This window comes from Danio rerio, chromosome 14 (genome assembly GCF_049306965.1).
Source record: "Danio rerio strain Tuebingen ecotype United States chromosome 14, GRCz12tu, whole genome shotgun sequence".
Classification (NCBI taxonomy): Eukaryota; Metazoa; Chordata; class Actinopteri; order Cypriniformes; family Danionidae; genus Danio; species Danio rerio.
The window spans coordinates 44,398,924-44,424,610 of record NC_133189.1 but is presented as its reverse complement, the minus strand read 5'-3'; the positions used below and the strand labels follow the sequence as shown (position 1 = coordinate 44,424,610).

The following is a 25,687-nucleotide window of genomic DNA, read 5'->3' as shown; positions in this document are numbered from 1 at the left end:
CGCATAAAGGATAAAGGATGGATATTAATAAAATAATAAACACTCTCACTTACACACAAAATATTAACAACGCATAATCACATCCATCTTCAGTTAAGAAAATGTGGGAGGATTTGATCACATTTTCAGTTGGATGAATCACCAACTTGATCTGCGAATACGAAAGATGATAATAAACAAGCAATTTACTTCTAACACCAATCAACACAATGCACCCACCTGGGAAAAGTGCATTTTACAAAGGAAGGAAAACAAAAAAAACAGTTTGTTGTGCGATCTCTACAGTAGATTGGTAAAGCGACGCTCGACGGGCTGTTGTACACAGTAGTGTTTGCACTACTCTAGAAGAGGAATTGCTGCGGAATTGAATTTGCCAATATGGACTCCATCTACCCCGGTTGTGTTTATGCATGCTGGCAAGCACAGGATAGGATGGTGTCCTTCCAGGCAGCCACTGAGGACTAGATGTCTTTGTAAATATATTCGGTGGGTACATGTGCAGCGGAGTGACACTAAGGAAGCACAATACTGCTGCAATCCTTCGTTGTGGATGTGGCTTTGTAGTCTTTCCTCAGAATAGAATATGTGTTGCACACATGGACAAAAAAAGCTGTTTTTTTCCTAAAGCCAGAGGGCTCTATAAATCATAAATAATTTTTTCATCATATATGTATTGTCCTACATGCAACGCATTCACACTTGGCTATACTTCCAGAATGGGAAAAAAAAAAGAGTGTGAGACATGGAGGACAAAACAAATCCACACCACAGATGGGCCTTTTTGGCCAAAACAAAATGTACACGAACTGAACCGCATTTGAGTAATTTATTTATTTATTGGATCGCATCCCCTATTAGTTTTCAGCAGGCTGTGAGAGGCCTACAAAATTGCCAAGATTGAAAAGTGGCCGATGTTGTGTGTGTTGATTTTAATATTAGACTAATCTGCAGGGACACTCCATTGGGTTTAATTACTATCACTCACAGTGACTGCTCGGTGGAAATGAAAACGAGGCAGCAATGACATCACACTACATCACAATCTCCATTACTAGCATCATCATTATCATTATTCCCAGGGCCGACATAATAGATAAAGCCAGCGTTCTTCAATGACTGGTTTTTGCAAGCGCACACTTACAGTGCATCTGAAAAGTATTCAGAGCGCTTCACTTTTTCACATATTTTTTTATGTTACAGCCTTATTCTAAAATGGATTCAACTAATTTATTTTCTCAAAATTCTACTTACTGTACAATACCCCATAATGACAATAAGAAAAAAGATTGTTTGAAATTATTGCAAATTTATTCAACTAAATTCAGCTCAGGTACATTCTGTTTCCACTGATCATTTTTGATATGTGGCAGCAGCTTAATTGGAGTTCATTTGTTGTAAATTCAGTTGATTTGAAATGGTATGAAAAGGCATACACCAGTCTATATAAGGCCCAATGGTTGACAGAGCATGTCAAAGCACAAACCAAGCATGAGGACAAAGGAATTGTCTGTAGACCTCCGAGGATTGTGTCGAGGCACAAGGCTGGGGAAGGTTATAGAAAAATGTCTGCTGCTCTAAAAGTTTAAACGAGCACAGTGGCCTCCATCATCCATTAGTGGAAGATGTTTGGAACCACCAGGACTCTTCTTAGAGCTGGCCGGCCATCTAAGCTGAGTGATTGGGGGAAAAGGTCCTAGTCAGGAGGTGATCAATAACCCGATGGTCACTCTGTCTGACCACTTGCGTTCTTCTGTGGAGAGAGGAGAACCTTACAGAAGGACAACCATCAGTGCAGCAATCCACCAATTAGGCCTGTATGGTAGAGTGGTCAGACGGAAGCCACTCTCCATCTGGAATTTTCCAAAAGGCATCTGAAGGGCTCTCAAACCATAAGAAACTAAATTCTCTGGTCTGATGAGACTAAAACTAAACTCTTTGGAGTGAATGCCAGGCGTTACATTTGGAGAAAACCAGGTACCGCTTACATTCCTACAGTGAAGCATGGTGGTGGCAGCATCATGCTGTGTGGATGTTTTTTTTTTTTTTTTTTTTTTTTTTTTAACAGAAGGAATTGGAAGACAAGTCAGATTAGAAGAAAATCCTGAATGAAAACTTGCTTCAGAGTGCTCTTGACCTCAGACTGGGGCAACGATTCATCTTCCATCAGGACAATGACCCAAATCACACCACCAACATATAAATAGAGTGGCTTCACAACAACTCGGTAAATGTCCTTAAGTGGTCCAGCCAAAGCCCAGACCTAAATCCTATTGAACATTTCTGGAGAGATCTGAAAATGACTGTACACCTGTCGCTTTCCATCCAACCTGATAGAGTTTAAGAGGTACTGATTTATATTGATTTAATGATTTATAACTATACCTAATAAATTAGTAGTAGATCATGAACAAGCGGTAAAACACTTACTAAATACTTAAGTATCAGTTAATAGTTTATATGTGTGATTGGAATGTTATTCTTGCAACTATTCTTCATTTATTAACTTATTAGCTGTTAGTACATGAGGAATAGTTGCAACTTTAGAACAGCGTCCCAATAACATCCCAATACTTAAGCTAATAACTAAATTAACTATTAACTCACACTTTACAGATCAGTTGTTCATAGTTTTATAACCATCTACTAATACCAGTGAAACTTTCGTAGAACTTTTCTAATAAAACTATTTTTTATTTATTTTGTTTTCATGTTTAGCACAAAAAGTCCCCAAACCTCATAAGTTTGAATTCTGTTGTATACTGCTGTTCTGCCATGTGATGGCTCAGTATGTGTGTTTCTATACATTAAACACTATATTAAACATTTCATCTATGTTGAACAAACAGCTTGTAAATTATCTATTGGCTATAAATAAGGCACTAAGTTTTATGTAAAAAGTAATTCACAACTTATTAACTAACAGTTTATTAATGGACTATTAACTAGTTAAAACGGATTGTTATAAATAATTAACAAACTATTAACTTTTATTTAACAAGTAATTTATAACTCATTAACCAACAGTTTATTAATGATGTGTTAAATAGTTGTAACGTATAGTTATTCTAAAGTGTTACCTAAAGCAGTAGCATAACCAAATGTGGAAAAACTGGGTGCACTGTATAGGGCTAAATATGCATGCTCACTGCATATACGTGTACAGTCTATTGATTAGCTGAGTCATGCTTGTCAGGCACCATCACTGTAGCTCAACCTCTGCTGACTTTATTGGCGTAATCAGTGGCTCACTCAATTAACAAGTGAGACTGTTGGTTTATCGCCATCTGCCGCACTTTGATAAGGCATTAATATACTGATATTCATCCACAGCCGCTAGTCAGGATTACATAGAGAAGACGAAGATGCAGTGGGAGTCCCCCTCTCTCTCTCTCTTACTCTCCATAGTTCAAATGTGGCAGAGCACTGGATAAATTGATGGGACGATCTGAAACAAACTTCATGTGCTGAAATCAAATTTAATTTCTATTGACCCTGAAAAGAAATATAGCTAATGGATTCGCTTATCTGAGCGTGCACGCTTCATGGGAACTGGCAGGCGGGGCTTTTTTTTTTGTCCTACCAAATGGATGTGTCACTCAGGCAATTTAACATATAGCAATGTGGGTCATTTCTGAGGATAAATGTTGATAAAACTATGAGGTGCCATAAATATGCTATGGTGGAACATATATTATGTGCGGGGCCCAGTCATGAATATAAATTTCTTTAATAACCTTACCCTGCCAAGGAGTCAAAGAGTACATTTGAAAATACGTGGCTAACATTGTAACAGGATTTGATGTGAAAAGCAATTTACTGTATCTACAGTAGCTCTATTTGAGGTGGTCTTTAGCATCCCAGTTCGAATCCTGCTTGGAGAAATGCAATATAAAATGGAAGGGGTCTTCTAGATTCCACTTGCTGCATGTTAGGAGAGGAACTAGATGGTCCTACCACACCATAACCATTCATTTAGTCGCATTAATATTAACAAAACTCCATTCATAAAGTCCATTGAGGTGATTCTGAATTGGGTTAAACTCCTTTCTGTAAAACCAGTTGTACCCCTACCCCTTCCCCTTGGCCCTTAAAACAAAGTGTGAATTGGAAGGGCTTTAAACTTTACCCCTAAGAACTGGGAAACCACTAATAAACCTGCACATGTCATCATATGTCAATGCGATCTCTTACTACATATGAGATCAATGATCGCAACTGCTGTATGTATTCCAGTTGTGTTATTTTTTGGTATTTATTTTCAGGAAATCATCAAAGGCAACAATATCATGTTATTATAATCATATAAAGTGGCAATAAGTTTGTAACTGTTCTGTGCATTTACACCGTGGCCATATTCATCTATGTAAACACACGAAAACAACATTAACATTATACCAGATACTGTAAAAAGGTCATTCCCAGCCACCAGACTTTTGTGGCATGGTATTGTTAGATGTAAATGTATGTTGTGTGACTGCTATATAGGATATAAGCCTACCCCTTCACATGCAAAATTAAAGGTAGGAGTAAGAGAAATTTAGTATTGGGATTGGGCCTTGTTACAAGTTCAAATCAGTAAGAGTATAGGTGGAGTTTTCAAATTGGTGCCATGACCCGGATGGGATTGAGGTTTAGTTGGGTGGCCTCAATTAGCACATTTAAAGTCCAAAAGAACAAGAAGCCGCTGGGATTTTTATTTTAGTGTGTTTCCAACTGAAATAGAATATTGAATAGGGGGCGGGGCTTTTTTTTCATGCATCAATCCCCTCATAGCAAACTAATGGTAAAAGGGGCATGATTAAGAATATTGTGTCTGAAGCTGTCAAACCGACCTTATCAGTGAAAGAGTAGTAGATTAAGTTGTCTCAGAAGATTCACTTGCATGGATTAATTGTTAAATAATAACAATGTGTGCTAGTAAAATACACATTGTAAATTTTGATAATAACCTAACAACTCTAACAACTTACGCTACAAGTAATATTCTGTAGTACCCTTGTTAATGAGCCGACTGTCCATGCTAAAAAGGAATAATATACTGAACAGAACATGTTAATGATACAAGAACTCAACTGGAATGAATACAGTGGCAAGATTTTGGACTAATGGCATTTCAAAGTTGGTGAGCTTACTCAGCTAAAATTTGCTAAATGTTTTTTTATTTTATTTTTTTTACCTGGATATTTAGGACAAACACTTGATAATGAATAACTTGTAAATGTATCACATTAAGTCTGGTTATGAGAATATGACATCCCTAGCATACACCACAAGGACTCTCAACTTTTTGGCCTTTTCACACATTTTACACAGAAAAATAAAATAAAATAAAATATTGAATTAGTAAAAAAAAAATACATATACATGAATAGAAAAAGGCCACAAAGGGAATATTTGTAGTGCCACTGGACGTCCAGCCACGTTTATGTTCTCCAGCAGCCCTCCTCTTCCCAGCATTGAAGTCTAAATCAGTGATAACTTATTCATAAAGACCTATTCGCTTGAGAGAATAATTTATTTTCATAGATGCCCCTTTTACAGCCGTTCAACGCTGCATCCTGGGGGGGAGAGCCGTGTCATGTGCTGCTAGACTTTGATCAGGGCGAATGAAAGTTGGTTTCTAGATATTCTCTTGTGAAGAGAAGCCTCAGACAAGGAGAGCTTGCCATTCACTGTAATGGGTTTTGAAGACTTTGAGCATACCTTCTGGACATAGTGTTATCACTTCTTTTTTTGGCTTTAAGGGAGATGAAGTATAGGCAAGAGCAGGCGAAATGAGGAAACACTAAGGCTGCTGTATTTGCAGGCGTTCTGCCTTCCTCCTTAAATCCATATTGAAGTCCCATTTTCAATGAAAATGATATCAATCCCAGGATGCCCTTGCCGCAGTTTTGCTAACAACTTCTCACAGGGGAAGTGTTATTTAAACTGCAAACCAAAATTTATGAAATGTTCTCCATTCAATAAACACTCACTATGGGTAGACAAGCTCTTCTTGTAAAGAATTAATTTCCTGAAGGAGTAATACAACTTAAAATGACAAACGATTAAATGTAAAATATTCAAACAAATACAAATGAATTGATAATACATTAAAATATGTATAAAAGCTTCAGAACATATCAGTAATAAGTGATTATTAAATATGTATTTGTTAAAATATCTAATTAATTCTATGACTGTTCAATAAAAAAAGGTCAAAAGAGGGTTTTCTTGTCAGAAATTTCACTAATTTTTGGGATACAAATGAATAATTTGAATCACAGAATTATGGTATCCTCAATGCAATGCAAAAGTTACATTCAGGAGGTGCACAACGACTTTCATTTTACTGATTCATGATTTTGTACTCAGCTGACATTAACAGGTGGAGTTTAGTGAAATTTGTCTTGTCATTCATTCTCCAGTCCTTCATTGGCCGCACCCATACATACATTCTCTTTTTCTACTTATTCTCTGCATAGCATCAAAAGCACAACTTCTCAACTGCAAATTCTGTGTTTATTTTCAACCACAGAAACGCAGATGTTGTTTTGTTTTCAACAACATCTGCGAATGTTGTTGAAAACAAAACAAAAATGCTTCATTAATATGCATTAAAATGCTTCATTAATATGCAAGGCATAATCGCACTTAACAGAAGACATTCAATTAATATATCACCTTTAAGCAATACAAATACAATTATTTAGTAAAAAGAAAAGAAGAAAAAACATTATATATATATATATATATATATATATATATATATATATATATATATATATATATATATATATATATATATATATATATATATATATATATATATATATATATATTCATTTTTCCACAATATATTTTAAAATAAATATTTTACTCACATCTTGAAAATAAAAATGTGCAGTTCACTCTTTAACGATTTATACATGTTTAGGCTAAATGTGAATAATTAGGTAACCCATAATAAAAAATTCACACCCACAATTAAAGACTCATTTTCTGTTAAGCTTCTTAATGTTTTGCATAAAAGTTTTCAAAAGTTTCATTCATATAATCCCTAAGCCCCATTTAGGATATAAGAAGCAAATACAAGTCAGACTTCAAGAAGAAGAAGAATCAATTAGCTGAACATCTTCTATCTTCTTTGTACAGTGAGATGTACTTGAAACGCCTCCTCTGGTTTCACACTCAGTCTGGATAAATCCCATCCTATCAGGAATAACCTAGTCCTACCTGCCTAAACCCTAGGTAGGGATTTTTAGTTGACAGGGAGGAGGCGTTGCCTTGATATCCGCCAAATACAGAAGCAAATGGAACTTTGAAAGGATAAGAGGCTTCCGAGACTCTTTTATCTGCATGGGTGCCACACGTTTGGTAATACATTATACATTCCATTCTCAGCACAGTTTATGTATGTTAAAATTCTGCATTGATAAAAAGCTGTATATATATATATATATATATGTATAAAGAAAAAAGTTAGAAAGAAAACCGTGCTCTCACATTCCGAGTGGCAGAAGCTGTCAAAGCAATCCTAAACTTAATCATACTTCTATCCAACAACCCTGACCCGTGCAGTCTAGCTGCGGAGAAGGCATTGGAACTATTAATTAGAATATTATCTGCACCTGCTCTCGAGGACTCTTCTGGATTTATTCACATTAGAGAACGAAAGAGAGAGGGAAAAAAAATATATTTGACTCTCTTCAACCTTGAGGAGTGTAAAGAGCAGGAGAAAGTAGCACTCTGCTCAGGCGGAACAGGTAACAGTGGTTCTGTACTCACCATGAAGAGGTTGCGGAAGTTAGCCAGGTCTCCGAAGAAGTCCTCGATGCTGACGGTGTGTGGGTCGAAGGCGAAGTAGCTCCCCAGGTTCTCGTAGAGCTTCTGCATATTCTTGTGCATCGTGGAGAGCTTCTCGTACTGCTCTCGCGAATGCTTGGAGAAGCCGTGAGAAGGATACGGTTAAGGAAGGACAAGCAGGGGTATTATTGTACAGTGATGGATAAACATCGACAAACAAAGCACCTCGCTGCCCTCAAAATCCACACCACAATCCTTCAACAAAAGAGGTCACCTGCGGAAAATTGAGCAAAGCCAGCGCTTCTCCGCAGAGGTCAAGCGAGACAAACAGAGACTTTCAATAACCTCTCCATCTAAGTTTGGAGTCATTGAGCTATTAGCGTCGATGCAGGAGGGATAGAGGAGAGTTTCATAGTCTGGGGGACTAACGCAGATGCTGGAGGGAATAGCTGATTGCAGTCATTGTTTCATTGTTTCTCCAAACACAAGCGGGGTCAGTGTGCGCTGAACCCCCGTGAGAGATGCGCTGTGTAATTTAAAGAGCAGATGAAGGCAGGTTTTCACACTGAATGGCTATTGACAGCTCCTGTTGAGGATGTGCTATCTCACCGCTCACGAGGCGCACGTGGACGCCTCTGGCCTCAAAAACCACACACACACACACACACACACACACACACACACACACACACACACACACACACACACACACACACACACACACACACACACACACACACACACACACACACACACACACACACACACACACACAAACAAACAAAGTAAACAAACAGGTAGGGTGCATCATTGGCGCCTCGTTTTCTTTCTGCCATATGCTAATAAAGCATCTACGTATTCTGCACAATTGTGTTTCCTGGATTCAAAGTGCATGGACGGCCTGAGTATGCCCTTTTGAAGGAACTGAGAGGGTATTTCAAATCCACGTCTGGCATTTTATTCATACTATTCACACTCAGATGTGAGTCAGATTGTTTAACAGCCATAAATGTGCTGTCCTGAAAACATCTCTTTCAACAACATGTTGAATGGAATCATGGAAATTACTCCATTCTAATGTTTTCTGATGTGAAATGGAGAAATATTGTAAAGGTTTCATATGAACTTAAAATGAAGTATTCCAACGCAAATGTACTCAGTATTTACTCACCCTCAAGTGCTTATAAACCTTTATTAGTTTCTTTCTTTGGTTGAACAAAAAAGAAGGTATTTTATAGTTGGGTAAAAAACTGTAACCATTGACGCCCATAGTAGGAAAAACAAGTGCCATGCAAGCTATTAATATTATTTATTAAAATCAAAATATTAAAATTCAAAATATCACTGCATTCATACAACTTAAGCTTTAAAACAACAATAACAACAACAACAAATAAACATCACAGACTTCAAAAATGGCCTAATGGAAAACTAGACATGCTTTGCCTCAGAACCACTCTGAATCTAAAGAGACCAACCGTACGTTTTTGGTCAAAATATTCACAATTTATAAGTACAAACAGCCCTTTTTTATATCTCCCAAATACTAAGTAACGCAACACTAAGACAAAACTCAATAGATACCCTTAGAATATGGTTGTCAAAACATGCTTCAAGTTTGGTCTCAATATTTTAAAGTCAGCCCCGGCTCATTCTGAAAATGTACCGCTATATATATTTCTGGAGAGGGCCAAATACATCCAAGGAGGTACGATTTTTGCAGTTTTTGTTTTTACGAAGCCACCAGAGGCCGCTGTGAATTCTTTTGAGAACTCAAATTTGTCTCACAAGTGTCATTCGCACCTGCTGTTCTTGCGTAAATCCACTGAAACTGACTGACTGATTGACTGACCCTTCTTTCTTATTCCCTAAATAGTGTAATGTATTGTAATGTGTATTTATATAGTGCATTTATTGTGTATAGTCATACACTCAAAGTGCTTCACAATCATGAGGGGGGTCTCTTCACACCACCACCAAAGTGCAGCATCCACTTGGATGATGCGATGGCAGCCACAGGACAACAACGCCTTTGCGCTCACCAAACACCAACTATTGGGGGAGTGGAGAAACAGTGATAAATCCAATTCAGTGGATGGGGATGATTGGGAGGCCATGATCGTAAGGGCCGATTGAGAGATTTGACCAGGACACCAGGGTTACACCCCTACACTTTACGAGAAGTGCCATGGGATTTTTAATGACCAGAGAGAGTCAGGAACTTGGTTTAACATCTCATCTGAAAGACAGCGCCCACTGACAGTGTAGTGTCCCCTTCACTTTTACTGGGGCATTAGGACTCACACAGACCACAGGTTGAGCGCCCTCTGCTGGCCTCTCTAACACCACTTCCAACAGCAACCTAGTTTTCCCATGTGGTCTCCCATTCAAGTACTTACCAGGTTTAGCCCTGCTTAGCTTCAGTGAGTAACCGGTCTTGGGCAGCAGGGTGATATGAAAGTGTTTTCAAAAGCACCGATTGACACCCCCCACCCACTTTCCTAAACCCAACCAAGAGTTCCAAAAAACAATCTAGAAAAAGAAAAGCCCTCGCCTGATTTTTCACCACGATTTCAGATTTTACCACATTCTCATCTTGTTATTTACTTTTTTGGCTTCTGTTTTTGTCTTATACGCTTTCCGGAACTGATCTTTGTCAGACCTAAACCCAGTCGTCACGGTCAACTCCTCTCTCCAAGTCCGCCAATGTTAGTGGCTAGCTAACTGGACAAACTTGTAACAGCGAGAAAGCTTTTCATATAGAGGTAAGTGGTCAGCTGCTATCGTGAAAAGGAACAGTGTCATACCACCCTGTGTTGTTCATTTTAACGAACCATATATAGGGCTACGTTTTCAGATGTTGCAAAAATGGCCTATATAGGAACCTAGACATGCTTTCACCTAGAACTGCTCTGAATCTGAGAGGACCAACCTTATGTTTTTGGTCAAAATATTCAGAATGGATAAGTAAAAATAGCCCTTTTTATAACTCCCGAATACCAGGTGACACAGCACTGTGACAAAACTCAATAGATAATCTCAGAATATGTTTGACAAAACATGCACCAAGTATTTAAAGAGTATCCCTACATCAATATTTCAAGAGCCTTTTTTTCTGACAAAAATATATTTTTATTAAAGTTCAACTACCGTTTCAGAATGTAAGGCATTTTTATGCCAAAATTATAAATAATTTAATGAAGTACTTTTTTAACCTCAATTCAAAATGGACTAAGTATATGTTGATTGCTGTCAAAATTATCATTTTGCCACCTCATTAACACATTTTATACAGTAATTTCGTTCCATCCATTCATCCATCCAACCAACAGTGAAAAAGGTCTAAATTATAAGTACCGCATGGATCTCAATGGTGTAGACAGATCCTATAATGTGAGTAAAGAGTAGAATATTTAGAGAAAATTATGAAGGCTAGAGTATACATAATGCTGGCAATTATTCCACAATGGCTAACGCAAATGCTTTACTCTAACAGTCATTTATGGTGAGAGTCCTAAAAGCTGAATAGAAAATGAGTCTGAATCTGCAATAACGTCTGAAAGTGTATACGTCTTGTCCTTGGGGCTGAGTTTTATGAGCTCTTTTGACAAGTTCGAAATGACTTCCTGTTTCTTTTAAGATGAAAAAATGAAGCAAAAATCTTCAACAGGTTGTGCGACGCTTCCCTACTTTAATATGTTGTGTTTGAGCAAGCTCTGGTTAAAATGAAGAATGTGGATATAGCTAAATCAAAGCAGAAGAGCTCTGAGATTTAGTCTCAATTGAATACAATGGAGAAAACACTGCTGCTGCCTGAGAGAAAGTGTTGGAGAATACGTGGGAGTGTTTGACAACAGCTCATCACAGTCATATGTAGTTCCACCGGACTGGGCCGAGCCCTCACCGGCTATTATTTCCACATCAAAGATTTGTCACATTGACAACAGCTGACATGCACGGTCCAATATCAGTCCCGGCTTCTCCTCCAAAAGCAATTCCTTCAGCTCTTTCTCTTGCTTTTTCTTTACTTCAATCTCTCTCTCTTTTTCGTTACCTCTGTAAGAACTTTCAAAGTATACTCTTCACGCTTCTTTGTCACCCGTGTCACCTCTGCTTCACATGCTGGGGTGGAGAGAAGTTCCTGGATAAAACATTATGCGCTCCCTTCTCCAAAGCAACCGCCTTCTGGTTCTCTCTCTCTCTGTTTTTCTCCAGCTGTCCTCAAAGGAAAGAGCGAACACAAGTTTCCCCAGCAACATACCATATTTCACTATACAGAAAGGCTCTCTTAAAGAAATACGTTCCCTATTTTAACTTTTCTATAACAATAAATAGTGCCTGCTAGACGTTCTGACAAGACAGCGTTAGAAAAATAGTGTAAAAACTCACTTTAACCTCATTACTTTACAAAACTACTTTAATGATAGCGCAACAAAGAAGCCTGGAGAAGAGGATCCTGCACATCAACCATTCAGCACAAGATAAATGATTAAAATACCTGGAGACGGTGTGAAAAAACAATTGTCTGCCTCTAGAAAAATGACCAGAAAGTGAATTCCAAACACTGCCACCTGTGAAGTCTGCCATAAATTACCTTGTTTGTTTACCTGTGTGCTTGTATGAGTGAATAAAATGGTGCATGGCTCCCTTAGGCTAGGCCAAAAAGCCTCCTTAATAAATCTCCCCTAACCCACTTCCATTAATGTTTATTTAATGCTTTCCTATGTGCCTCCTGGCTCTGTGCTGCGAGGCAGATAGCAACTAAGCTTTTAGTGTGGATTGACTTTCCCCCTCCAGCCCCACAGCCAAATATATACATCCCACCTCAGTTTGGAGCAGAAGGTTGGCGTAATTTCACCAGGCCGACAGCAAGGACTGCATTCATGGCTATAGAGCATTTGTACAAGGGGAATAGGGCAAAGAAGCATACATTGTTGGGTTTTTGAAGAACTAATCGCATGTCACGGTAAGATAGAGGGACAGAAATAAACAGTAGTTCTAATAGTAACCTGTCTGTTGTTATTGTTGGGGAATAGCACAGATAGAAAGCAGGCCTGCAGTGTATGAGCGAGGGTCTCTGTTTGGCAGATTTATTGATCCACTGCAAGCGAAATGCAGTGCTCTTCACATCTTTTAAAGGAATAGACTTCCACAAATAGATAAAAAATAAAAATCATCACAAACTCATTCTCAAGTCATCCTAAACCTTTTATTGTTGAAACACAATATGTGTTATTCTCAAGGAGATTAAAGTTGTCATTTTTAAACATAACAAATACTGTATTTACTGTTTCTCCAAAAAAGAGATTAGATTATTATTAGATTCATTCATTAATTTTCCTTCAGCTTAGTCCCTTTATTTATCCGCCAACTTATCCAGCATATGTTTTACACAGCGGATGCCCTTCCAGCTGCAACACAGTACTGGGAAACACCCATACACTCTCATTCAAAAACTATGGCCAATTTAGTTTATTCAATTCAGCTATAGCGCATGTCTTTGGAATGGCAGAAACCGGAGCACCCGGAAGAAACCCACGCCAACACGAGGAGAATATGCAAACTTCTTACAGAAATGCCAACTGACCCAACCTGGACTTGAACCAGCAACGTTGTTGCTGTGAGGCAACAGTGCTAACCACTGAGCCACCGTGTTGCCCCAATTCAACTCATTAAATGACTAATTTGTTTAAATTAAGTTAAAGTTACAATCAAATTAAAGTTATTTTATACAGACATAGTTAACCTGCAATTTTATAGCATATAGGTGATGTCTGTTGTGTATATGAACTTTAATGAAGTGTATTTGTATATTAAGTGTTTGTGTTGTCCTCGAAGTCCTAAATGGTTATATAAATAATTTCTGGCTTTTTCTGATTATTTATATTTATAAAGTACATATTCTGTATGATCTTATTCTAATTCACAAATTTCAATACCTAAAATCAACTACTACATTAATAACTATCAATAAGAAGCAAATTAGGATTAGATTTTTGCCACTTTTGGTGTGTGTGTGCAAAGTAGGGCTGCACGATTTTGGCTTAAATCAGAATCACAATTGTTATTTTTGCTAAAAAAAATTAAGATCATGATTTTCTCATGATTCTGTACATGTAAAATAAAATTTTATAATAATATTAGGCCTATGTGCATATCTACTGTTTGTTAAAATGCAAAAAAAAAAATAAATAAATAAATTGCATAGACTTGGAATAGTGGACCTGAATAGACTTTAAATATGTCCTGGTTGTTAATGAGATTCCCTCTTGCATTATATTCAACATTATATAGGCTAGAGTAGTTATACTGACACTGTTAAACATTTATTGTCATCCACAACACCTTGTGTTTGCTATGAAAGAAAAAAAATAAAGTGCTTTTTCATAATCATAACTGTAAAATGCGATATGATCATTTAAATGATGTGCATGCTTTTGGTTTCACTTTTACTGCAGAGTGCACTCATATCATGATTGCCATCAAAATGAGAAAAAAAAAACTCATACTTCCTGCGCAGCTCCCAAACGATTGCTCTGTGCAACAAACTAAACGTCATTCACAACTTTATTACCTGCTATTCGCAGGCTGCAGGTTCTCTTACTAAGCTGTTTATTAAAGTAGTCATCAAATTGCGGGAGCATGCATCCTTTTTGTGGTAAACACAAAGCTCACGTACAGCTCACGTGCGATTTCGCGACCGTAAATATGTCATTACATGAATACAGAAAATTGAACAGAGGTAGAAACATTTTTGGGTGAATTATACCTTATAAATACAGTGTGTAACTCTTTTAACACCATTTGGAGGTGTCCACGTTGCTGAGCAATGTTACATATAAAAAACAATGTGAAGACCGCCTGTCTTTTCTCCTGACCTTGAAAATATAATTGGCTGAATCATAGAAATGCTGAATTATGATCGTGTAGGGGTCGAATCAAGATCATGATCTTTCTCCATTAATCATGCAGCCCTAGTGCACAGCTTGGTGAGTATTTGAGCCTGTTCAGAGCCTTAAAAATGTGACCAATTTTAGAGAAGAAGAAGAATACTGCTACTACTAATAATAATAATGAACAGAGCAATTCTAAAAGGACCTTACACTAACTGTTAATCAGTCCCTAATTAAAGAAAGAAAGAAATGGCAGAGGTTCATGACCCCTCATAACCAAACTCTCTTTTAAGTTTCCAGACTCTGCCTTCTCTATTCCAGTCAGCACGACTGAATAAACAATGAGATTTTGTTTGTTTTATTTTATTTTTAGGTGAACTACCCCTTTAAATAATCGACTGCCACTTACTGTGTACTTGCATCATTTGCGACAATGAGAATGAACAGTGCCTCCCTGACTGAAGGACAAGGTGTTCAGTAGATTATGCAGTAAAAAATAAAGGGCCTCCTCATTAACATTCATCTCCACAAAACAACCCAAGTGCCAAATAATGACACTTCCCTTCAGGCAAACATGAATAAAAATAATAGAATCCTATACCTCGTGAACCCGGAGAAGAGCTTTATCTGTTGCATGAAAATATTGGAAAAGAGTGAGAGAGAGAGAGGGGAAAAAGGGTTCACTGTAACCCATAAAATACAATTTGAATTGTACCAAATTGAACGTCACAGTTCTCTAAATTCTTTGAGGGTTTCTGGACGGCATCCAAAGTAATTAACACAACACCTTGGATGGAGATCAACAGAGTGCCACCGACAGGCTTTCCAGCACGTTACCATCGCAGTCCTGTCTGCTCTTAAAAGCTGCCAACACAGCCTCGACTGTCAGATAGTATCTCCGCCGCCTCTTCCATGTGTAATTATGCTGTATTGTGCAGCTGTACAAGCAATCAAGCGTCTGAACTCAATCAAAAACTTCGCTCAGACCCTGTTAGGGTACCGCTAGAAAATTTGGAGAGCACGCTACTGATTAATGGTCTATTATTGACAGAAACTCAAGCCTAGCATGCTGTGATAGGAACGATAATGAGAACAGCCATGGCTGAAACAAATTTTTTAAAAGGGGGAAAAGTAGGTAATTGCTCAGGCAGTAATGAAGCTGATGAGCGTTGAGATTCTGATGACTCATTTTTGTGTGGCTCTGGAATTTTTTGCGAGGAAAAGAATGGAACGGGAGGCATTTCTGCTGATTCACCCGTTGTGAATTGTACACAAGATAGGAAGGCGCATTGATTATTCTCTCTGAAATTGAAATGAAAAGAGGCCTCTGCGCTGCAGTGCAGACAGACGACTGTTCGACTAAGCTAGTCGCATTCGCTTCACGGTCAGACATGCTTTAACTTTAATCTGACAGAATATCACTGAGAATAGGTGATTTTTTTGACAATTTATTTATTTATTTTTTTTCATATTTATGATGATATCATGTATGAAGGAGCACCTTCCAGATGTTTGAAGGCAATTGTTTATTGCAAATAAACAGACAGTTGTGTGTGAGAAAAATCTAAAAATGAAAAAGCCAATGAGGTTATTTTAATCCACTCTAATCTGCAGTAATGAACAATTGCATTTGGTTTGAAAGTAAATAATGAGAAAATGCATTTAAAATAGATATCTAAAATAATAATAACTTAAAATAAAAACATACATTTTCAAGCAAATCTGATATTTTAGGCTATTAATTATTAAAATATTAAATCACGTAATAACAAGTGTTTATTATGTAGTTGACAACTAATGTTATTAAAAATATCTTATTGCATGGCTCTCTGGAATACTTGCGTCTGATTGGTCACTTTTGGCTTTTTGGAAATGTATTTAAACTGCTTTGAAGATAAATTTGTAAGCTTTTTTAGTATTAAAAATACTGCAATAATATTGCTGTGGATGACTGTTCCGTAAATTGTCTGATTGTTATTGTTTCTCTCAAAATCTCATTCATTTATTCATTCATTTTACTTTGGCCTATTTCCTTTATTCATCAGTGATTACCACAACAGAATTAACCGCCAATTTATCCAGCATATGTTTTACATGATGCCCTTCCAGCTGCAAACCAGAACTGGGAAACTCCCATAATTTTTTTTCACACACATACACTATGGCCCATTAGTTTATTCAATACACCTATACCACGTCTTTGGACTGTGGGGGAAATCTGAGCACCCGAATGAAACACTAGCGAACACAGGGAGAACATGCAAACTCCACACAGAAATGCCAACTGACATAGCCAGGATTTGAAACAGCAACCTTCTTGCTTTAAGATGACAGTGCTAACCACTAAGTTACCATGTTGCACCCTTAAATAGATATTAAAAATAATAATAACTAAAAATATAAACATTTATTTTTGATCAAATCTGATATTTAGGCTATTAAATTATTAAAATATTAAACAATAAAATGGTTAAGTAGTTAATGCGTTTAAAAATGTATTATTTATTTAAAATAAATTGATCTTAAATTATTTTTTCATAGTATATGTATTAAGTCCAGTACTTTTACCATAAACTGACATATCAACCATTTGGTGGAGGGTGACATTTTAGAAATTATAAGATGTGTTAAAACAAAAAAATGCATTGAGTGTGTTAACTAACGACATGAGGAGTTAAGAAATGCAATCCAAACATTTTTTTCTTGGTGGGGTAGTTAAAGGGTTAAAAAATAAAATCTCTTGTCCATGTAATTTATTTATGCGGTGAAGAGCCATTTCATAAGTTGTACACTCTCAGAAACAAAGCAAATAAATAAACAGAAACTTAAACTAACATTTACAAAAGCTAGTGACAGCTTTTGCATCTTTATTACTGACAGTTTATATTGTAAAATAAAAATACCATAAATTAATACTTTTCGTATTTTGTGATTCACGGGTATTTTGTTTATTTATATTATAATTATGTGACCTAAAATGTGGTAACATCTGAAAACATGGTAAAATCATGTGGCCATGGCGGCTTTTCTTTTCTAGTTTGCCAATCACTAAGGATTGGGTTTAGGGAAGGGGTGGGCGGGTATTGGATATTGAAAATGATATTGGGGCTTCTGCTGAATTTACATTAAAAGAGAACACGCAAATGGTGTGTACAAGGCAAATTTAAGATGATCAAAAATGAACACAGTGGCAACCAGACGTAGCAATGCACTGTAAAACCCAAAATGTTAAGGTAACTAGAACCAATTGAGGAAACCCATTGCAAAAAACCATTTAAGTTCAAAAACGAATCCTTATGAGTACCGTGAACTTAATCTATTTGAGTAAATGAAGCAATTTGAGCACAGTAAAACCCAATAAATGAAGAGAGCTCAAACCAACTGTAAAACCCAATATGTTAAGGCAACTCAAACCATTTGAGGAAACTGATTGCAACAAACCATTTAAGCTAAAAAAAAAAAAAAAACTAATCTATATGAGTAGTGTAAACTTACTCCATTTAAGTTGAAGTAATGAGGTATTTAATTAACTCATTACCTTCAACACTGAGTTCAAAACACTTTTCAAATGAGTAGAACCACCTTTCAGTCAACTTAGAGTTAATTACACTCATTTCATTTGATAAAGTTGATTGTCATGATTTACAGAGTGGGTATGTATTTTGCGGTCTCAAGAAATGTAGACATGGGTACATATCCATAGTCTGGGTTGAGGAAAGATCAAGGTCCCCTATTGCAATTTAAAAACACTAAAATAAACAGATAAATGCTTGTTTACAAATATTCTTCACAGTGTATAACTGTACCATCCCTCAAAAGTTTTTTTAGTTTGACCTTGCATTGTCCCTTGCTTACACAGGCTTTCAACAAAGCAGGCCTCAAAATACATTCTGCAAAATAAAGTCCTCCAGCCTCCATCAGTTTGACACAGTTAGTTCAGTTCTAGGATACAGTTGTCACTCTTGTAGGCAAACAAAATGAACACGAACGCATTCTGCATTGTAGAGCTCGCACAATCCCACAGACATGCGTCATCGGGCACACACAAACAGACGCGAGACAAATGGAAATGAGGTGTTTTACCATCCACACCTTCATCGGCACTCAGACTCTCTCGATTCTCTTATCAGCGAGCGGAGCTGACAGCTGAGAGTGAAGTCTGCATGCAGATTAGATGAGCAAGTCTCCTCCAGCTAGCTGCGTGCTCTACACTCCCCACATTAACCTCCAGTGCTGGGGGTCTAATTTCACCTCCACACACTGGCTAATAATTAAAGCCCTGGCCCCTGGCAATAATCAGGATGTGATGTGTCAATGGCAACAGCGAGGCAGCGGATAAGTGAATTCCATCTCCTGGTTTTTCTCGGAGGCGAGGTTGGGACCTCTTGTCACATCACGCTCCCTGTCACATCAGCGCGGAGAGGCCCTCTCTTCCTCTTCATTTGAAAAATTAAAAGCGGGATTCAGAGTCAATTTCACTGTCAATTTATTCTGCATCTCTGCAAATGAAATATTTATGGAGCTGGGAGATGGGTCTCGGATGCCTCTCGCGCCAGTTTCCAGCTGCATGTGAAGTGGAGAGCTGTCCAAACAATCATCCAAACTGCAGGTTGGAGCAAATAGCGAGGAAAAAATAAAAAGAAAAGAATGGATTTCAACATCCTGCGCCTACAGGTGAACCTGTCTGTAGATGGCCACATATCGAAAGCTTTAGGCTATGTGTTGATTAGCTATAGCCAAACACGGGGAAAAAAAAAATACATCAGAGGAAGCGTGAAGTTTTCATGAGCTGGGTTATTTTATTCTGCAGGGTATCCCGAATGTCGCATATGTACACGTGACGTGCGCCTCCACGAAGGTCATCTTTTATATCAACGCTGTTGGCTCTGCTGACCTGATCTTGGCACCACAACAGATGTGCTGCGTCTCACACATTGGCCAACGGGTTCACATGCTCTGGTATTTACATCAGCACCCTGTCATATTATTATAAATCTAACACATACGCTTTTGGATTATATTTTATAATAAACTCTGCTGTGTGCAGGAACATCACAGCACCTAAAGAGAATGTTACCTTGAAACGTGATATATCATTAAAATTCATCTTTAACAAAAAAAAAAAAAAAAAAAAAAAATATATATATATATATATATATATATATATATATATATATATATATATATATATATATATATATAATCACATTTATTTATTTATTTATCAACCATCTGACTTTCTATTGGGCAGTTGGTTGTATATTTTTTAACTGCCAGGATAAATAAATAAATAAATAAATAAATAAATAAATAAATAAATAAATACATAAATAAATTAATTAATTAATTAATTAAAACATTTTACAATTCTTATTATTACTATACAATAACAAGTTTGTATTTTAGTATATTTGTGAAATATAATGAATACAAAGAATAATTTTCTGCAGTCATTGTTCCAGTCTGTTTTCTGATACAAATGCTTCAGAATTATTTCTAATATACTAATTTGGTGCTAAGGAAATATATTTTTTATTATTATCGACTATAAAAACAGCTGTGGTGCAATTGTTTTGTTTGTTTTTGTTTTGAGCAAGATACATTTTCTGTTTAGGATTCTTTGATAAACATTCAACACTTTAAATCCAGCAGCTAGCACTCTGCAACTCCCACATGATCGCCAACTGATGCGCAGGTTGAGTACCTGGATGGGAAACCACATAGGAAAGCTAGGTTGCTGACGAAAGTGGTGTTAGTGAGACCAGGAGGGGGCGCTCAACCTGCAGTCCTAATGTGTGGGTCCTAATACCCCAGTATTTTGATGAGGACACTATACTGCTCATTGAGCGCCGTCTTTTGAATGAGATGTTAAACCAAGGTGCTTACTCTCTGTGGTGGGCCGGGTTGCGAGGGCAGCTCTCTTAGTAGAGAACATCCGATTCCCTCTTCCAAGACACTTCCTCCAACTTCCCTAGAGGGATCTCGAGGAGGAGGATCTCCCAGACCAGCCGAGAGACATAGTACCTCCAGCGTGTCCTGGGTCTTCCCCGAGGCATCCTCTCGGTGGGACATGCCTGAAACACCTCCCTAGGTAGGCTTCCAGGGGGCATCCACCTCAGCTGACTTCTCTCGATGTGAAGAAGCAGCGGCTCTACTCCAAGCTCCTCCTGGGTGACAGAGCTCCTATCTATAAAGGTGCGCCCTGCCACCTAGCAAAGGAAACTCATTTCGGTCGCTTGTATCCAAGATCTTGTCCTTTCGGTCATGACCCAAGGCTCATGACCATGGGTGAGAGTAGAAGCATAAATTGACCGTAAATTGAAAGCTTTGCCTTTCGGGTCAGCTCGTTCTTTACCACAATGGGTCTGTACATCGACTGCATTACTGCCCAGGATGTCCTTTAAAAAAAGAGTAGGGGTTTTAACCCACTGGTCTTCATCCATCATGGCCTCCTAGAAATCTCAATATAAATGGCTTCATCACTTTGACTCCTCTCCACCAATGAGATGGTGTGTGTTCAGATGCAATAGGGCTGGCATCACATCATCTTGGTGGATGATCGATTGATATATCTGTTCATTCATCCATCCATTTATATATATATATATATATATATATATATATATATATATATATATATATATATATATATATACACACATTTCTAATGATTTTAACTCTAACTGAATAAATAGCTTTAGTGACCCAACTTTAGAAAGTTAGAGTACATCAGTCATTAAACATCCTCAATCATCATACATGCGACCAATGTGTACTAATCTGTAACAGATTAGATGACCTGCAGCCATGTGCATCCCCTCGCATGATAACATCCTTCAGGCAAGCTGTTAGTAATGCTATAGGTGCCTCCACGCGGTGTATCTCTTAGTGTGCCTTCACCTGCAAGTAATTAAGTTTATCACTCCTAACAAACTGCTCTGTGATTACACGAATCACACAATTGGTTTCAGCGATTGCTATCGTACAGCTGCTGAAATGAGAACAATTGCAGGCTTCTTCATTTTAATTGAAAACCACATCGGTATACACACGAGTGAGAGTGAAAGAAGAGAGAGAAAAGAGAGAGAGAGAGAAATAATATGAGGTAAATCACTCTGACAGAAGGGAGAAAAAAGCGAGGAAGAGAAAACGTGTGGGTTTAAGCGTTTTAATGGCGGTGAAAGCTTGCCTATCTAGTTAAAAGCAATTGTCTAATAAGGTTTACCCCCATTTTACCTTTCCATCAGAGCTGGTGGTTGAAACGAGTGTGAGAGTGGTTCTCAGGAGGGTGGTTAATATATTTCCTGAGCATGCCTGTAATCAAGACTAGTAGGATTGTTCTGATGGAGTCCCTGCTGAGCTGACTTTGAAGTACGCCTCCAGACGACTAAGTGTTTTAAATGTCAATAGAATTGGAGGTTGTCTTTTTTTTGGACATATAAAACTTCTGTACAAATAGCTGGTCTAAGCACTTAAATGCTTTTAGCTCTGTACAAATTGGATCAATGGTGAGCACTTTTGCAGCAAAGCGAACCTTTCTCTATTTTGTTTTCCTTCATTTCATTCCTTATCATGTGGTCGTTATTATTTTAATGAGAGTCTATTTATTTATTCCAAAAAAATCAATTCCGACACTTTGAAATGAACAACTATTTGGATAGGCTGGGCAACTCATCCTCAGGATGTTTGCCAGCCTCTGTGAGATTGTTGCATGCGAGAGAGAGAGAGAGAGAGAGAGAGAGAGAGAGAGAGAGAGAGAGAGAGAGAGAGAGAGAGCTGTGTGAAGTATTGATCAGTCTCTTCCTGTTGAAGCAGCAGGGGGCTGTGACAGGCAACAGCTCCATTCAATATCCTTATCATTCTCCCAGTCTTCAGCCTAACAGCAGGTCAAACCAGTGCTGAAGAGCTGAAGGAACATTTCGATTGCTTAAGCCAATGAATTCCATTAAAAGACCACTAACACATTTCTTTGTTCATAGGAACTTTAGCTTAATGAAGTGTCCAGAGAAAAAGAAATCAACCGGTGTACCGATGTAGAGCTTGATGGACCTTGAATACTTATACTGCCAATACTGTAAATAGCTAATGAGTAGGCCCACATGGAGCCTTCATCCGCACATTACTTAGTGTTTCATTGAGTTCATTTATTTACTCATGTAAGTGTGCAAATATATTTATTAAATTTTTGTAACATACATTGTAAATATTTTGTTGAATAATGTGCAAATGTTTATGTGAATTAAGTATATTGCAGTTTGTAAAGTAATATTTTCAGTTTTATAAGTAGATATGTTATATGATACTTTGTTTACCAAGTGGTTCTAATTGTATTTGCATTGTAAACCTTAAATTAAAATCAGCCAGCAAAGTGTCAATAACATGACTTTTGTTGTTAATTTTTGTAAAAAAAAAAAAAAAAAAAAAAATATATATATATATATATATATATATATATATATATATATATATATATATATATATATATATATACATATATATATATATATATATATATATATATATATATACATATATATATATATATATACATATATATATATATATATATATATATATATATATATATATATATATATATATATATATATATATATATATACATATATATATATATATATATATATATATATATATATATATATATATATATATATACATACATACATACATACATACATACATACATACATACATACATACATACATACATACATACATACATACATACATACATACATACATACATACATACATACATACATACATACATATATATATATATATATATATATATATATATATATATATATATATATATATATATATATATATATATATGAATGGTGGGAAGAACAGCCGCGGTAACACTCTGTATGCGCACAATACGCGGTTATCACAGGTAATCCATAATAGACACAGCAGAGAACACTTGCACCTCAGGCACACTCGTGTCTGGATCCACAAGTATCGCTTTAAAAGCCAAGAGGAGAGGAAAAGTTACCTTACAAACATGCCAGTGGGTCAAATGTCCAAAGTGAAAGAAAGAGAGGTAAAGATGTTACAGCAGGTAAAGGGAGTTTACAGTATTTCTCCGTAGTAATGAATTAGCTGCTTATGTGCTGTGCTGCCTACATTGTAGTAAAAGCGTTATTTACTCGCCCTCACCTCAAGTAAAAGTGGAAGAAGGAGAAAAAAACAATACTTCAGTAGAGTACAGATACAGCCTTTTAGTACTCAAGTACAGTAGTGAATAAAACTACTACGTTACTATACATCTCTGCTTGTATAAACATTTATCAACACAATGTACTAAACATGAGTGGAATTTGCACCACAGTGCCCCCACATCCATCCATCCATCCATCCATCCATCCATCCATCCATCCATCCATCTATCCATCCATCTATCTATATGTTTTTCTATCTATTTATCTGTCTATCTATCTATCTATCTATCTATCTATCTATCTATCTATCTATCTATCTATCTATCTATCTATCTATCTATCTATCTATCTATCTATCTATCTATCTATCTATCTATCTATCTATCTATCTATCTATCTATCTATCTATCTATCTATCGTTTAATTTTTTTCCCACATGAGTTATCTGCAAAACATGACGACAACAACAAAACAGCTCATGAACAGATGTTGATCCAAATCCATACAGTGTGTTGAGAATAAAGGAATCTATAATGGCTCATGTTCACAGCTGGTCCGATGAGTAATAATCAGCAAATGTAAGTATCGAGCGTCGCATGCACCCTGCTGGCTATAAAAGGGACATTTTTCTAGCGTGTGGGCTTTCTCTGATTAGATTAAGTGCAGACATGATACAAATGAAAATCATATTTACGGTACCCCGTCATACATCTACAGCCGACCCGTGTCAGGTCTAGGGAGGGGAGGAGAGCGCGCTGGAATAATGGAACAGTCTCCAGTGGAGACGAGAAGGCACCGCCACTATTTTTAGCAAATTAATTTAAGGCTCTGAATAATTAACTGATAATTATCTGGCAATCAAGTGTGAGATAAAATGATCTCTCGCAGTTGCTCCAGCAAAAGCTGAGGAGCTTTACGGGGATGTTGAACTGACAAGGAGAATGAGACGCGTATCCTGAAGCGCAAGTGGATTTGCGAATCATTAATGTCTAATGAGTGACAGGAAACTGGCGCCCACACAATGTTTGTTTGTGACATAACAGAGGGGATGTGAAAAAGCTGTCTGCTCCAGCCGGGCCTGATCAGAAACATGTCGCAGCGCCGACGCTCCTTCACACAAACACCTTTAGAGAGTGTGAATATGCCTCCAGCACAGAGGCGCTTTACAGCGGACAGAGTCACATGCAATGTTTTGGAGAGCTGCTGTATGCTGGACGCTTATGATGAAAGCGCTTCTTTCATTTGTCCCACTCTATTCAGGACTTCACAGAAATGCAGCCTGTAATAACCCAGATTCTCAAGAACAAAACATTTTTTAGTTTGAATGTAGCTGAAGACACTGCAGGAGTATTGGTGACAGCACATGCGCCGCTCATGACATTGCCCTTTGCTCATTTGACAATGCCGAATGTCTATGCCAATGATTTTGTGTGGGGAAAAATGAAAACAAATTCACTAAGTTGAGGATATAGAAGGATATAATGCTGTTTTCATATTCCAAGGCTGTGGGTCTCTATTAAACTAAAGACGCAAGAAACCCTGAGAAAACCTAAGAGCTTCTTGACAATGTGAATTGGAGCTTTCCACAAACTGTGCATTGAATGGGGCCTTGAACTCTAAAGTCAATGAAGCTATTCAGATGAAAGGGCGATGAAAGAAGATGCATAACTTTCAGAAAAACACTGATTGTATACCTCAGGAGGCCACAGTAAATATTACTTATATATTATAGCTTTTTTCATACACATATATAAAGCATGCAACACTGTCATAAACTCAATATTTAGACAAAGGCTAAACTATTTTCTTGTAAAGTATACT

The 25,687-nt window shown here is 37.1% G+C and overlaps 1 protein-coding gene across 42 annotated transcripts in view; it reads right to left on the bottom strand.

Annotated features, from left to right (window-relative positions):
- The window catches only part of diaph2 (diaphanous-related formin 2), a 712,207-nt gene that overhangs the window by 119,392 nt on the left and 567,128 nt on the right, over window positions 1–25,687 (bottom strand). For all 42 annotated transcript variants that reach the window (XR_012389930.1, XM_021481247.3, XM_073922125.1 and 39 more), the window contains one exon: window positions 7,768–7,932. Coding sequence is in view for 41 of the 42 variants with exons in the window: in XM_021481247.3 (XP_021336922.1) it covers window positions 7,768–7,932 (165 nt within the window). In the remaining variant the exon portion in view is untranslated. The remainder of the gene's footprint in view (window positions 1–7,767; window positions 7,933–25,687) is intronic.